The sequence below is a fragment of the Ornithorhynchus anatinus genome, chromosome 14 (genome assembly GCF_004115215.2).
Source record: "Ornithorhynchus anatinus isolate Pmale09 chromosome 14, mOrnAna1.pri.v4, whole genome shotgun sequence".
NCBI classification, from domain to species: domain Eukaryota; kingdom Metazoa; phylum Chordata; class Mammalia; order Monotremata; family Ornithorhynchidae; genus Ornithorhynchus; species Ornithorhynchus anatinus.
This window is the reverse complement of record NC_041741.1, coordinates 4,481,843-4,496,611: the sequence shown is the minus strand read 5'-3', so window position 1 is coordinate 4,496,611 and position 14,769 is coordinate 4,481,843. Positions and strand designations below refer to the sequence as shown.

General features: G+C 46.1%; 2 protein-coding genes across 4 annotated transcripts in view; one reads left to right on the top strand and one right to left on the bottom strand.

The window, feature by feature from the left end:
• Positions 1-2,347, top strand: part of DMAC2L (distal membrane arm assembly component 2 like) — a 19,654-nt gene extending 17,307 nt beyond the window's left edge. Inside the window, exon 5 of the mRNA XM_007663029.3 lies at positions 2,200-2,347. Within this exon, the coding sequence (XP_007661219.1) occupies positions 2,200-2,332 (133 nt within the window). The 3' untranslated portion in view covers positions 2,333-2,347. The remainder of the gene's footprint in view (positions 1-2,199) is intronic.
• The window catches only part of CDKL1 (cyclin dependent kinase like 1), a 22,628-nt gene extending 7,859 nt beyond the window's left edge, over positions 1-14,769 (bottom strand). The window contains exons 1-6 of one of the 3 annotated variants that reach the window (XM_007663019.2): positions 14,722-14,769; positions 12,431-12,657; positions 6,047-6,168; positions 3,059-3,131; positions 958-1,048; positions 35-235 (exon numbers count right to left, since the gene is read on the bottom strand). In XM_007663019.2, the coding sequence (XP_007661209.1) occupies positions 35-235; positions 958-1,048; positions 3,059-3,131; positions 6,047-6,168; positions 12,431-12,598 (655 nt within the window). In that variant the 5' untranslated portion in view covers positions 12,599-12,657; positions 14,722-14,769. Of the gene's footprint in view, positions 1-34; positions 236-957; positions 1,049-3,058; positions 3,132-6,046; positions 6,169-12,430; positions 12,966-14,721 lie in introns of those variants that run through there. The other 2 variants (XM_029078736.2, XM_029078735.2) reach the window with 2 other exon arrangements.

Genomic DNA, 14,769 nt, shown 5'->3' with positions numbered 1-14,769 from the left:
CCCCACCCAACCACCCAGCAGGCCCAGCTCCTACCCAGGGTTTTCCTGATCAGGTACAGCTGATCCACGTCCGATTTCCCCGGCCACAAGGGAGACCCCGACAGCAGTTCCGCAAAGACACAGCCGACTGCCCAGACGTCCACGGGGGGGCCGTACTGAGTGTCCCCCACCAGCAGCTCCGGGGAGCGATACCACCGGGTGGCCACGTAGTCTGTGTAGTAGTCACTGGGGCCGGCTGGAGGGTACAGGACAGACAGGAAGGCAAAAGGAGCCAGAATTCAAAATGAAAGCAACAATGGCAGACCCAGGCACCTCCCACTACTTTCCCTGGAAGTCCTGATGGGTCTCACTAATAATTCATGATGGTTATGATTACAGTGATAATGGTATTTGTTTAGTGCTTATTATATGTCAAGCTGCAGACGGTGATGGGAGAGCACCATCAACCACTACTATAAGTGGTGAGATAGATACAAATGAATCAGGTTGGATGCAGTCCCTGTCCCACATGGGGCTCCCAGTCTAAGTAGGAGGGAGAACAAGGATTGAATCCTTCTCATCTGTAAAAATGAGGATTCAATCCTTGTTCTCCCTCCTACTTAGACTGTGAGCCCCATGTGAGACAGGGACTGCATCCAACCTGATTCATTTTTACAGATGAGGCACTAAGGCACACTGAAGTTAAGTGACTTGCACAAGGTCACACAGCAAGCAACTGTCAAATCTGGGATTAGTACCCAGGTGGTCTGACTCCCAGGCCCGTGCTCTTTCCACTAGGCCTTGCTCGCCGTGGCAAAAGGTGGCTAAGAGCAGGAGTTTTCCACACTGTGTGTGTAAAAAGTTGCCGTGACAAGTACCTGCACCCCCAGGAATAGTTCTTAAGGAGCGTAAATATTCTGATCATCAAATGAACTTCACCACCTAGAGCTGAGCCTGAAGAAATCTAGCCATACTTACTCAAAAGCCGAGCAAATCCGAAGTCACAAAGCTTAATGACCGAGTGCTTTGTGATGAGGATGTTTTCAGGCTTCACATCTCTGTGTATGCACTGGACACAAAAACCACAGATTAGAAACAAGCAGGGTCCCTGGGGAAGAACTACAAGGGACAGACACTGGAGAGCAGGAGAATCCCTCATCCCTAGTGAGTTGGCAGAGCTGAGGGAGCAGAGTTGGGCTAACGGAACTGAGGAAATGGAGATCCAGAACTGAGAGGCCGGAGCGGGGAAAGCAGAGAGGGTTAGGAAAGAGGGCCGTGAGTGGACTTGGAAGGAGAGAGGTGTTCCCTGTTTTCTCAGCCAGGGAACTTTGGGACCGCCTGAGACATTCAGCAAGATAGAGAAACTGAGACAAAGCCAATAACAGGCCATACTTAGGGGTCCATTTAAGAAAGGAAGAAGGGATGAGAGAGAGAATGTTCTCCATCCCTGGTGAGAGGGCAAGGTGATGAAGTCAGAGAGGAAATAGAATTCGGAGTGTGGGGCAGAGTGGGGATATTTGTAAACATATGCTCAGGGGTCTTTTGCAGCGCATCTAAGGGACTGAGTGGGAAAAACAGATACAGGATACAGGAGAAAACCTCCCTAAGGAGGCTACATTTCCCAGAAAGAATGCATTTCCAGGAGCCCTGCAGCAGTGAAGTTTTTTCTCTCTCTGCCTGGTGCCCTGTGCAGAATCTATTGTCTCAGGAGAGTTTTCCACTGTCCAGGAGAAATCTCTTTTAGATTCCTGTCTGCTTTTTCAGAGGAATTTATACAGGGGGACAGAAATTGAAGTATTTAGGACTAGTCTGCAGTTTGAGATTTCTGCTGGGGTGCCCCTCTGCTTCTGAATTAAACCCCTTTGTGTGTAGCGATTCTGATTATTTAGACACATTCTGGGACCTTTGGTTTTGCTTCTAAACCGATGCTGATGCTTCTTGGAGAATCTGTGCATAGTGCACGTCCTATGGGTATAGATTGCTGTTATTTCTCTGATGGAATTGGCGCTCTGTCAGTTCTCTGTTGAAACTGGGAAATCACCCAAACCCAGAGTTGTCACTTGAGTGGGAGAAAGGGGAAAACTGCCTAACTCACATGGCCCAGTGGGAAGAGCACAGAACTAGAGGTCAGAAGAACAGGGTTCTGGTCCTGACTCTGCCATGTGACCTTGGGCAAGTCACTTACAGCTTCAGTGCTTCAGTTTCTTTGTCTCCTGACAGCACACATCTGACTGGATCCAGCGTGACACGGGTGTGTGCGGCATTGGAGCCAGAAAAAGCACGTGAGTGTTCCTTGCTGCGAAGTTTGGCAAGTACACAACCCCTGCCTTCTGGAGAACCGAGTGAAGCATAAAAAAAAAAAAATTCCCTGTCTGAATCATTCATATTGCCCAGCTGAGGTGGAAACAGAAAGCCATCAACACCCAACACAGTGAAAAGGTCAAGACCTGACCTTCCACAGCTGAGTTGGGGAAAGGGCAAATGAGGAGAGGTTTTGCTTGAGGGGTCTCCCTTCCAACTTTTCAATCCATGCCCACTAGTCAATCTAACACTCCTACATAAATCCACACCTTTTCTGCAACCCAACACTAGATGTCACTTTGGTTCCATACGAAGGAGATGATAAAAGAGAAGTCTCAGACAGAGGTTTCCAGGCCTTACCGCAATGCTCAGGATGAGAATCACTTGAGATTGCTTTAAAAATGGGCAAGAAAGGAAGTGACATGAGAGGAAGAGCTTTCAAGAAAAGTCATGTGAAAATTCTTACTAGATGACAAACTCTTTGGCCAAAAAAAAAAACCTTAAGAAAACCACCACTCGGTCTAGTTTGCCAACCCATTTCAAGTGTCCTTATTTTGTCCCAATGTATTTGATTTTCAAGAGGGGGGGGGGTCGTTCTTTTCCAGTGTGAAAGTATAAACGACAAAAACACAGGGCAGAAGGAATAAGTGAGGTTCGTGCACTCTAAACACTAATTTGCAGCTCTCCAAATCCAAATCCCCAAATCTGGGAAAACCAGAATGTCTACTCCAGGCTAGGAAGAGCTGTGGAACAACCAGACCGAGACCCTGGGGCTTACGCTGTGTTTATGGCAGAAGTTGACAGCCTGGAGTGTTTGCCAGGTTATGCTCTTCACTAGCTGCTCCGGGACTCTTAAAAAAAAAAAAAAAGCACATAGTCTTTTTATTACAACTATTCAAAGGTGAAATGTGTGAGAGAGGAAAATTAAGCAACAGTAACAAAAAGATAGCACAATAGTCATCCAACTTACATAATAATAATAGTAATAATAATAATTTGATATTTGTTCATCATTTACCGGATGCCAAGCACTGTACTAAGCGATGGGATAGATACGGGACAATTACATCCCACAAGGGGCTCACAAGTAAGAGGGAGAACAGGTATTCAACCCCCATTTTGCAGATGAGGGAAATGAGGCACAGAAAAGTTAAGTGACTTGCCCAAGATCACACAGCAGGTAAATGACAAAGCCAGGATTAGAACTCAAAGCCTCTGCCTCCCAGGACTGTACTCTTTCCACTAGGCCATGCTGCTTCCCAAAGAACAGTCACAACACAAACCCAGAGAATAAGTAGTACGTGACCTGCCATCAGATGAGGTCCAGGGATAAACTCAAGGAAAGTAAGTTTTCGGAAAAGAGTACGGAAGCCCACTAAAATTTCTTCAGTCATGATTAGTCACCTGAGGAATTTTTACAACCATGTTAGGTTATGGAACAAGTCCCCAAATGTGCTAAGGACTCAGCCTGATGTGCCACTTGTCCTCTGCGCACAGGCAGGATAGACAGAAACGGATAAAGGTGGCCCCAGGGTAGTCTCACTGCATTCATTCATTCATATTTATTGAGTGTTGTGTGCAAAGCACTGAACTAAGCGCTTGGTAGAGTCCTATGTTAATAATAAACAGACACATTCCCGGCCCACAAAAGCCTACCCATGAGCACTGTCTAGTTGGGGGCCTGACCCAGCTTCAACCCTGGCTCCAGAGTCCCCATGCCAGAAGCTAGGCCAAGTCATCATTTGAGTGTAAGCTCCCCTTGGGTAGGGAATGTGTATCACGCATCTGTTCTATTTCCCAAGCGCTTAGTACAGCATGCTGCACTCAGGCGGTGCTCGATAAATACCGTTACCACTGCATCAGTGATTCTTGACAGCATCCCCAGCAAGTGGCTCAGAGAGAAACGTTCAGGCTGCAGGAGGACAGGGAAGTTAAGCCCCACCTGGGCTTCAGATCCTAGGCCTGACCCAAGCCACCTCTCCTCGGTTCCCCCCTAGCAGAGTCCCAGACCACAGCAGATGCCGCCGCTCTGGGTCAGTCAGATTCACAGCGAGCTTAGGCTGAAGCGGATCTGATCCGAGTCTTATTTCTGCGGTGCTGCCGTGCGTGATGGGTGGCCACGTCCAAAGATTGCTGGAAGATGTAATCCCAGCAGTCACACAGAACAAATGGGCAGGGAGGGAAGGCACTGCGTATTAGCGGCAACGTGCCTTTCCCTCCCCTTCCCCAAGGGGAGACTGGAGTGGACATCTGGTTCGGGCCCCTGGTTAGCATGTCACAACACCCCAGATATAGGGGTGGAGGGTGCCAAGGGGACTGTCCAAGATCAGTCAGAACTGGAGTTCAACTTCCTGCCCATCTGGGGGGCTTACGACCACTGGGACTGGTTTCTGGCTCAGCAACTTTCCTACCTCCCCCTTCCATCACTCCCTTGTGTTTATGACTGCAGGAAGGCAAGGGCTTCTTGACCTGGCAAGCGCTCTGGCAGGCCCATAAACACAGTACAGAATATGAGCCGTCTGCCACGGTAACTACCCGACGGTGACTTGTTTATCCACACTGTCCGGAGACCAGAACGCAACCTATAAACCTCCTTCGACAAAGCAGGTTCACAGTAACTCTCGGATAACACACGGGCAGGCTACTATGGTGATATAGGATGCAAAAGTGAGAGATGTCACATTTACTCTCATCCTCCTCCCCAGATAAAGGAGAAACCACCATGGAGCCACCAGCCTCCCGGGGCAACCTGCTAGCATCCGGCCCAGAAATACACCTATGTATGAGTCACCTCCCCTGTGGCTTTAAGTTGCCGCTGACCTGCCAACCGTGTGGACTAGTGGAAAGAGCATGGGCCTGGGAGTCAGAGGACCTGGGTTCTAATCCCTGCTCTGTCACCTGCCTGCTGGGGGACCTCAAGCCGTTTCACTTCTCCATGCCTCAGTTTCTTCATGTGTAAAATGGAGATTCAATACCTATTCTCACTCCTCTCTACACAGACCACCACATGGGACAGAACTGTGTTCAATCTGATTATCAATCTGATTATATTATTTTGAGTTATTTTTTAAAGTTTGCTACTGTATGGCAATCTCTAGGGAAGATACAAAATACCAGATGAGACACAACACTTATTCCTACATGGGGCTTACAGTGTAAAAGGTAGGAGAAGCAGGGATCGAGTTTCCATTTTACAGGTGAGGAATCAGACACCAGTCTAATAACTTGCCCCAAATCATGGAGCAGACCAATGACAGAGATGGGATAAGAACCCGAGTCTCCTTACTTCCCAATTCCATGCTCTTTCCATCAGGCCTCACCACAGCCCTAGAGGAAGACTATAAAATGGGGGTAAGATGCCTGCTCTCCCTAGTCTGTGACACTACAGGGCCTGTGTGTGACCCCGGGCAAGTCACTTCACTTCACTTCTCTGGGCCTCAGTTACCTCATCTGTAAAATAGGGATTGAGACTGTGAGGCCCACATGGGACAGGGACTGTGTCCAACTTGATCTGTTTGTATCCACCTTAGCACTTAGAACAGTACTTGGCACACAGAAAGTGCTTAATAAATACCATTATTATCATTATTAATATTACCACTGCCACCACCCTCCTGCTTATGTGACAAGCCCTATCATCATGTCCCAGTTGTGAAGAAGTGCGTCAGACAGCACCCCCTCATGAATTCCGTCATGTCTGGATTTATTTTTCCTGTACAAAAACCAAGCCCAAGAGAAACCCATTCCCGCCTACTAATGTACTCACCCTCTTTGGAACCTGTCCAGCTCGTGGAGAACCGTGTGGTCACAGTACTCGAACACCAAGTGAAGTTTCCGTTTTCTCCTGAAGACTTCAAGAAGGTTGACCAGGTTTGGATGCTTGAGTTGCTGTAATACACAACCAGGCCTTTAAACTACAAAATGTGGCATCACAGTTCAACTTTCTGCACTCTGAGGCTCCACGTGGGGGAAATTAAGTTCTCGTCCTGAGGGTGATCAGACTGTCGGCAATAAGAAGATACTGGTCTAGACTGTTGTTCACACTCAACCCACTGCCTGGAACTCCCTTCTCCATTAAATTTGAGGGGTCATCACTCTCCCCATTTTCAAAGCCCTTCTGAAATCACATCTCTTCCCAGAGGCCTTCCCTGACTAATTTCTAAACTCCCCAGGTTATATTCTTTCTACTGCCCAGGTCAGCATTTCTCCACAATCTCCCTTAGCAGTTTTGTGCACATCTTTATATACTCTTTGACTTGTGCACCAACTCATATCTGTAGAGTCCCTTTTTCATCTTCCTCCAATCAGTAATTTATGTTAGTGTCTGTCTCCCCAACTGGATTTTAAGACCCTTGAGGGCATAAATCAAGCCTGATTCCACTGCACTCACCCAAGCACTTAGTGTTCTGCACACCGTAAGTGCTTGATCAATACTACTGACTGACACCTCCTTCCCCTAAAGCCCACATACAGGATCTGGCCTGAAACACTGGCTGATATCAAGTGGAATCTTCGTTAAGCGATGGCAACACAGGCAGAAGGAAGTCTGTGAAAAGCAAAAGACACTTTGGAAAGTGGGGGTGAGGGACTCAGTTTTAGAACACGATCCAGAAGTTGGCAAGTAAGTAACATTTAAAAGAGGCTTAATTCAGTTTCTAGCCCTGCTGTTGGTCCAGAGGAAGGACCACTTCTCTGAGGATCAGATCTAGACCCAGTTCTCTTTGTATATGGTTAACATGGGCAAAAATCACTTGTGTACTTTAAAAAAAGAAAGGTATATGTTAAGCACTTACTCAGTGCCAGGCACTGTAATGAGCACTGGAGCAGATAAAGGCTAATCAGTTTGGACAGAGTTCATGGCCCCCATGGGGCTCATAGTTTTAATCCCCATTTTCCAGATGAGATAACCAAGGCATGGAGAATTTAAGTGACTTGCCCAAGATCACACAGCAGATAATTGGCAGAGCCGGAAATGGAATCCGGATCCTTCTGACTCTGAGGCTGTGCTCTAGCCACTAGGTCACACTGCTTCTGCACCCCTGCCTGCCTGCCTACTCGCTTGTTGCACTCCATGTTCCAGTGGGGTGAGAGACTGCGAGTGGCTTTGGCACAAGCCGGTTATAAGATAATCACTTCTTCTGCACAGATTCTTGATCCTGAAATTTCAGAATCTAAGTTCATCTGTTGCTCCAAATAGGCAGTTTCACCATCATCATCCTCCACAATTTCAGTTTCCAATGGGCTAGAGGTAGCATCTAGTGGAGCAATAGCACTTATTAGCAACTAGATTAGGAGTTCCCTAACAGCTGGGATCATGTTTCCACTATACTATATTCTTTGGATAGCTTAGTAAAGTGTGCTGGACACAGTAGATGTTCAATTGATACTACTGATTCAAACAGTCAGTGAGTCAATGGTATTTACTGAGACCTTACTGTGTGCAGATCACTGTTACTAAGCATTTGGGAGAGAACAAAAGCGTCCTCGCAGATTCCCTGCCTTCAAAGAGTTTCCATTTTAAGAGGGGAGACAGAACTTAAAATAAACCACAGATAGGGGAAGTATAAAAATAAGCTCATAAATGCTAAGAGGGTTGCACAGACCCTAGTCCATTGGTGGAGCACTGACTGATTTACACATTAAGAATTCCATGAAAAAGCCACTGTCATTTGGAGATTAAATATTTCAGAAATTTGCAGCAGGGACAACTTACAGCCACACTCCCAACCTGCCTCTAAAGTTAATACACAATTGGGAAAGTTAATAAACAGCCAGGGCAATTTCTGAGAACTATTTTAATAGCTAAAAGATCAAGCCAGTAAAACCAAAAAGAGAACTAAAACCCTAGCAATCTCTAGGTTAGTCATCCAATCGGAGTGAACAAATAGACTGAAAAGGCATAAGTATCTGTGTCCTCTGTCTTGAAAAGCTGCAATATCTTTGTATATTTTTGGAAGAGTTTTATATGCCTTTACTACGCTAACCCTCTAGAGATCTTATTCTGTCTTGAAAAATTCATTCAATCATTCGGTGGCATTTACTGACTGCATACTGAGTACAAAGTCCTGCATTAAGCTCCTGGAAGAGTACTAGGAAAGCATGACATGTTCCCTAATCTCAAGGAGTATTTACAACCTAATGTGGAAGGAGACAAGCACAGACTTTACAAATTTTGAGAGCAGGAAGGACAAGGATATAAATCAATAATCAATAGTATTTGAATTCTTACGCTGTGCAGAGCACTGTACAGAACACTTGGGTGAGTACGATACAGTCAGTACATCCCTGCCCTTAAGAAGCTTAAGATCTAGCAGGGGGCAGGTAGTATGTAGGAATACCGGGATTGATTAGGTGATTAAATAATTGAATACACAATAGAATAAATGCACCTGAACATAATTGCCACAGATTAATAAAAAAAGGCCTTATCATTTTCTCAGTTTTTTTCTTTCCTTTTCTAAAGACGGTGGACAGCAAAATTTGTTTTCTTGCCTTTCAGATGCTCAGAGACAGTGGCATTTGTTTAAGCTCTCGGCACACAATGCCTGTCGTTAGCACGATAATGCCAGCAGAGTTTGTAGGTTACTGGATCCTTTGTTCTCATGTTTTGCTGGGTTGAATTATTACTAACGTTCTATCTGTGGGCAACGCAATATTTCTAGATCAACATTTTGTGAGCTAAGCCAAAAAAAATTCTAATTATCAAACAAAACCATGTTGCTATTTGCATACAAAATGGTTTTGGCCAAAAAAAATATATTGAACAGGCCTCCACTTGTTAAGCAAACACTCACTGATAAGAGATTCATCTGGGTTTTGTTATCAGGAGCAAGCGAAAATGCTAGCTCTCACCCTTGTTTCACTTTCTGACACCAATGCCAATGCCCCCAATGCCAATGCCCCCCTCTCAGGCTAAATCTCTATATCAACCAATATTATCAACTGAGATGCAGGGTGACCTAGTGGATAGAGCAGGGGCCTGGGAGCCAGAAGGACCTGGGTCCTAATTCTGGCTCTGCCAATTGTCTGCCACTTGTGTAACCTTGGGCAAGTCAATAACTCTCCCTCAGTTACCTCATCTGTAAAATGGGGATGAAGACTGTGAGCCTCATGTGGAACATGGACTGTGTCCAAAGTGATTACTTTCTACCTACCCTATTGCTTAGAACAGTGGCTGGCACATAGAAAATGCTTAACAAATACTATTAAAAAAAAACCACCCCAAAACCCAATTGTGCCCAGGGGTTTCTCACTAGAAAGTCTATACATTATGAGTACTGTAACCCTAATCCACTTTCAACCAACAAATACAGCACTTTCAACCAACAAATACTGCAATTTCAACCAACAAATACAGCACTTTCAATAAGAGGAGTGGCATGGACTAGTAAGTGGAAAGGGCAAGGAACCGGGAATCAAGAGATTCAGATTCTGATCCCAGTTTTACCACTAGCCTGCTGTGTGACTTTGGACAAGTCATTAATCTCTCTGGGCCTCAGTTTCTCATCTGTAAAATGACGGTCCGCTATTTGTTCTTCCCTCCACTTTGACTGTGAGCTCCAAAAGGTATGGGAACTATCCCAGCCTGCACCCTTGGCTTCTCTAATTCATTCATTCAACAGTATTTATTGAGCGCTGTGTGCAGAGCACTGTATTACGTGCTTGGGAAAGTACAGTAACAATAGACACATTCCACACCCACAGTGATTTTACAGTTTAGATGGGGGAGACAGACATTAATATAAATAAGTTACAGACGTATATAAGTGCTGTGGGGCTGGGACGGGGGTGTTGGGGGGAATGAACAAAGGGAGAAAGTCAGGGCAAAATAGAAGGGAGTAGGAGTAGAGGAAAGGAGGGCTTAGACAGGGAAGGCCTCTTGGAGGAGATGGGCCCTTTTCCTCTGTTCCTCCTCCCCTCCTCATCGCCCCTAGTCCCTCCCTCTACTATTCCCCCTTCCCCGCCCCACAGTACTTGTGCATATTTGTACATACTTATTTTATTAATGTGTATATATAATTCTATTTTTCTGTTTTTATGCTGATGCCTGTCTACTTGTTTTGTTTTGTTGTCTCTCTGTACTCTGTGGCACAGTAAGGCATTTTGATTCTTCTTTCCCATTCCAGCCCCGCAGCAATCACTAAGGTGGCTCGCCAACTGAAGGGAGTGAACAGAAAAGCGCACCAGAAAAGCTACCACCCCAATTCTGCCACACAAGGGTGACCAATGCTTCTGAAAACTAAGCTTCCTCCCTCTACCCTCATGTGGGACAGGAGAGGAAGAAGAGAGATTGCAAGGGGCGTGGGGGGAGAGGAGGAAAGCACTAGGCTAGAAATAAAAAGACCCCAATGATCATTGATATGTTCGCACGCGTGGTTCACTTAGAGTTCTCGCACAACTCCCTATGCCCCGATCCATTTCCTGGCATAGAATTGTTATCATCCAAAAGCATTCAACTGTCATAAATTCCACAAAACCGTAGATAAAATTTCAGAGTCGTAAAATGGATAAAGTGAAAAAGAAGGAATTTTGAATCTACCTTCTGTAGCACACTGCCAAGGTCACCAAGATGAAGAATAATTTTAGTTGGAAATGAAAAAAAAATCCGGTCATTCTCGACTATGCTTTTGTGCACTGTGGCTCACCAGTTGAAAGTAATGTTAATTTAGAAAGTTTGAAATTATGTTTTGCTCCCTAGGAGTCAATCTGAACACCTCCTTTTTTTATATTCAGACATCATACTATCATCATACTATCGCCAGCTACAGTAGCAATAATTGCAAGCTTAGTTGTGGGAATAACAAGACCGGTTATTGCGGCCAAATGTAGATAAAGCAAAATACTTATCCATGTATGTACTTAACCAACCCATCACTATCTTTCCTTCATAATTCTCCAAGTATAAGGCAGTTGGCTTAATGGATAGAACATGGGCCTGGGAATTAGAAGGACAGGGGTTCTAATCCTGCCTCTGCTACCTGACTACTGTGTGACCTTGGACAAGACACTAGAAGCAGCGTGGCTCAGTGGAAAGAGCACGGGCTTTGGAGTCAGAGGTCATGAGTTCAAATCCCGGCTCGGCCACTTGTCAGCTGTGTGACTGTGGGCAAGTCACTTAACTTCTCTGGGCCTCAGTTACCTCATCTGTAAAATGGGGATGAAGACTGTGAGCCCCCCAGTGGGACCCAGGCCTGTGTCCAACCTGATCAGACTGTACCTAACCCAGCACTTAGTACAGACCCGGCACATAGTAAACCCTTAACAAATACCATTAAAAAAAATCCTCCCTTGTCAGTCTTGATAATGCTTTCTATAGGGAAAAAAGCATTCCTTTCAGGTGAAAGGCACTGAATGCTCCCAATATAAATCTGGACTTCAGAAAAGCAGTATCTCAAATAAGAACTCTAAAATAAAATTGAGCTATTCATTACTATGACCTGAAAAGTTTCCAGCAGTGGAAGAACTATATTAGTGGCTATATTTAATTCCCACAACAAAAGAACAGCTCCTTTCTCTTGGAAAGTGACTCACACAGTTGATTATGTATTACAGTAAGCATTGGATACATGCTTAGAAGTTACAGCTATCTGAGAAGAAGACAGAGCCGGACAATTCTTAAATTTAAAGACTGGTTGAGGTTTTGGTAGGAAAGAACCTGGAAGTTATAAATCCACCTACTCCAGGTAGGGCCCCAAGTTAACTCTGGAATTTTTATTACTAATGTCGATGGGTGTTTGAAATGAACGAAGAACAGGTGTCAATCAATTACTGTTACTCAAGAAATGCAGCATCTACTAGACACGGTATTAAACGCTGGGGAAAGGGTCCAGTTTCCCTGGGAAGAACTTGGAAATGAAGATCGATGCTTGCTTCCACCCACATTGCTCACCCCATTTATGTTTTTTTCAGGCTGAGCATTCCATCTTGTGTCTCAGAACATACCCACGGCCTCTCTATAGTTGAATTCATCTACGGTAAATACTCGATTTTCAAGCAGGTTTACCAGGCTATTATTTTTTAAGAATTAAGATACAGCCACTTTTCTCAGGAGAGGTTTCCTTAATTTTCTTAGTACTCGTCATTGCCACTCCCCGGGGAAAAAAAAACCACCACATTTTTTTCCATGCAAAAACTAAAAAGAATCAATTACCTTGAGCATGCGAATCTCTCGAAGGGCAATTTTCTTTATGACCGGGTCATCTTCTGACTCCATAAACCTTTTTATAGCCACTATCTGGCCGGTGTCTCGGTTTCGGCATTTGAAAACCACTCCGTAGGATCCTTCCCCAATTTTTCCAATTTTCTCGTATTTCTCCATCTCCAGGTACGAGCCTTAGGAAACCTGGCCTTCAGACTCGTTTGAAAGGGGAGGTGACCCTTCCAAAATCAAAAACAAGACAACACAAACCTTATAAAATACTGCTGATGAAAGTCACCGTCTTGCAGAAGCAAACCCAGCCTGGCTTCACCCAACAATGCCTTCTTTGTTCGGGACCCAAGCCAGAATGGTGAAGCCAGTTAGGGAATCAGTAATGAACTCATGTTCCTTAAGACTGACGTCTCTGGGGGAAAAGGAAACCGGATGCAAGAAGATCCCCGATGGGTTTAGCCGCCTTAAATAACCTTCCAGCTCCTCCGGCCTGCCCTGATGCGGTGGTGGCAGTGGGTTGGGAGGGGAAATCCAGGTCCATCCTTTCAGGAGGCAAAAATCAACCAATCAATGCTATTTATGGAACGCTGATCATGTGCAGAGCACTGGACTAAGCGCTTGGGAGAGTAGAGAAGCAGCGTGGCTCAGTGGCTCCTGGGCTTGGGAGTCAGCAGGACCTGGGTTCTAATCCCATCTCTGCCACTTGCATGCTGTGTGACCTTGGGCAAAGGCACTTCCCTTCCCTGTGCCTCAGTTACCTCATCTGGAAAATGGGGATGAAGACTGTGAGCCCTACGTGGGACAACCTGATCACCGTGTATCCTCTCCAGCACTTAGAACAGTGCTTTGCACATAGTAAGCACTTAAATGCCATAATTATTATTATTATTATTACAATATGAGTTGGTGGACACGTTCTCTGCCCACAAGGAACTTACAGTGGGGGAGTGCAGATACTAATATAAATTGAGGGCAGAAGGACCCTAGGGGTGGATGAATCCTCAGGCAGGTCACTGGGGGAGCAGTAGTCATAATTATTGTGATATTTGTTAAAGCAGTGTGGCTCAGTGGAAAGGGCACGGGCTTGGGAGTCAGAATCATGGGTTCGAATCCCAGCTCTGCCACTCGGCAGCTGTGTAACTGTAGCCAAGTCACTTAACTTCTCTGTGCCTCAGTTCCCTCATCTGTAAAATGGGGATGAAGACTGTGAGCCTCATGTGGGACAACCTGATTACCCTGTATCTTCCCCAGCGCTTAGAACAGTGCTGTGCATATAGTAAGCGCTTAACAAATACCAACATTATTAAAGCGCTTACAATGTGCCAGGCCCTGTACAAAGCGCTGGGGTGGATCCACGGAAATCGGGTTGGACACAGTCCCTTGTCTCTATCCCCCTTTTCCAGATAAGGGAACTGAGGCCCGGAGAAGTGAAGCGACTCGCCCCAGGGGACGCCGTCGGGGTTATTTTGTTAATGAGGTGTCCACCCCCTTGATTCTATTTATCGTGATTAAATTGTCTTGCTTTTGTTCGTCTGTCTCCCCCGATTAGACTGTAAACCCGTCAATGGGCAAGGATTGTCTCTCCCTTCTGCCGAACTGTCCATTCCAAGCGCTAAGTACAGTGCTCTGCACATAGTAAGCAACGTGGCTCAGTGGAAAGAGCACGGGCTTGGGAGTCAGAGGTCATGGGTTCGAATCCCGCCTCTGCCACGTGTCAGCTGTGCGACTGTAGGCAAGTCACCTCACTTCTCTGTGCCTGTTACCTCCTCTGTAAAATAGGGATTAAGACTGTAAACCTCAGGTGGGACAACGTGATTACCCTGTATCTACCCCAGCGCTTAGAACAGTGCTCTGCACGCAGTAAGCTTTTAAAAAAAATACCAACATTATTATTATAGTAAGTGCTCAATAGTTTTGAATGAATTGTCCATTCCAAGCGCTTAGTACAGTACTCTGCGCATAGTAAGCACTCAATAAACACTATTGAATTGAATACATGAATGAATTAGAACCCAGGACCTTCGCACTCCCAGGGCCGAGCTCTACCCAGTGGGCCCGGGACCGTAACCACCCCGGCGCTTAGTACAGTGCCTGGCGCAGAGTAAGCGCCTGATAGATACCATCATCATCCTCATCATCACTATTCCACCATGCTCTTTTGGGGGTCTCACTTTGGCTCCTGCCCCTCTAGCCGCCCCCTGGCCTGGGCCCCCCCCGGCCTCCCTGACGCCCCCCGCGCGCGCCCGCCACCCGGGGCCCCGCCCCCTGCGCGCGCCCGCGCGCGCCCTGACCTGGGGCCTTGGCGCTCCCGCGGTCAACGTGGGGGCGGGGCATCGTCA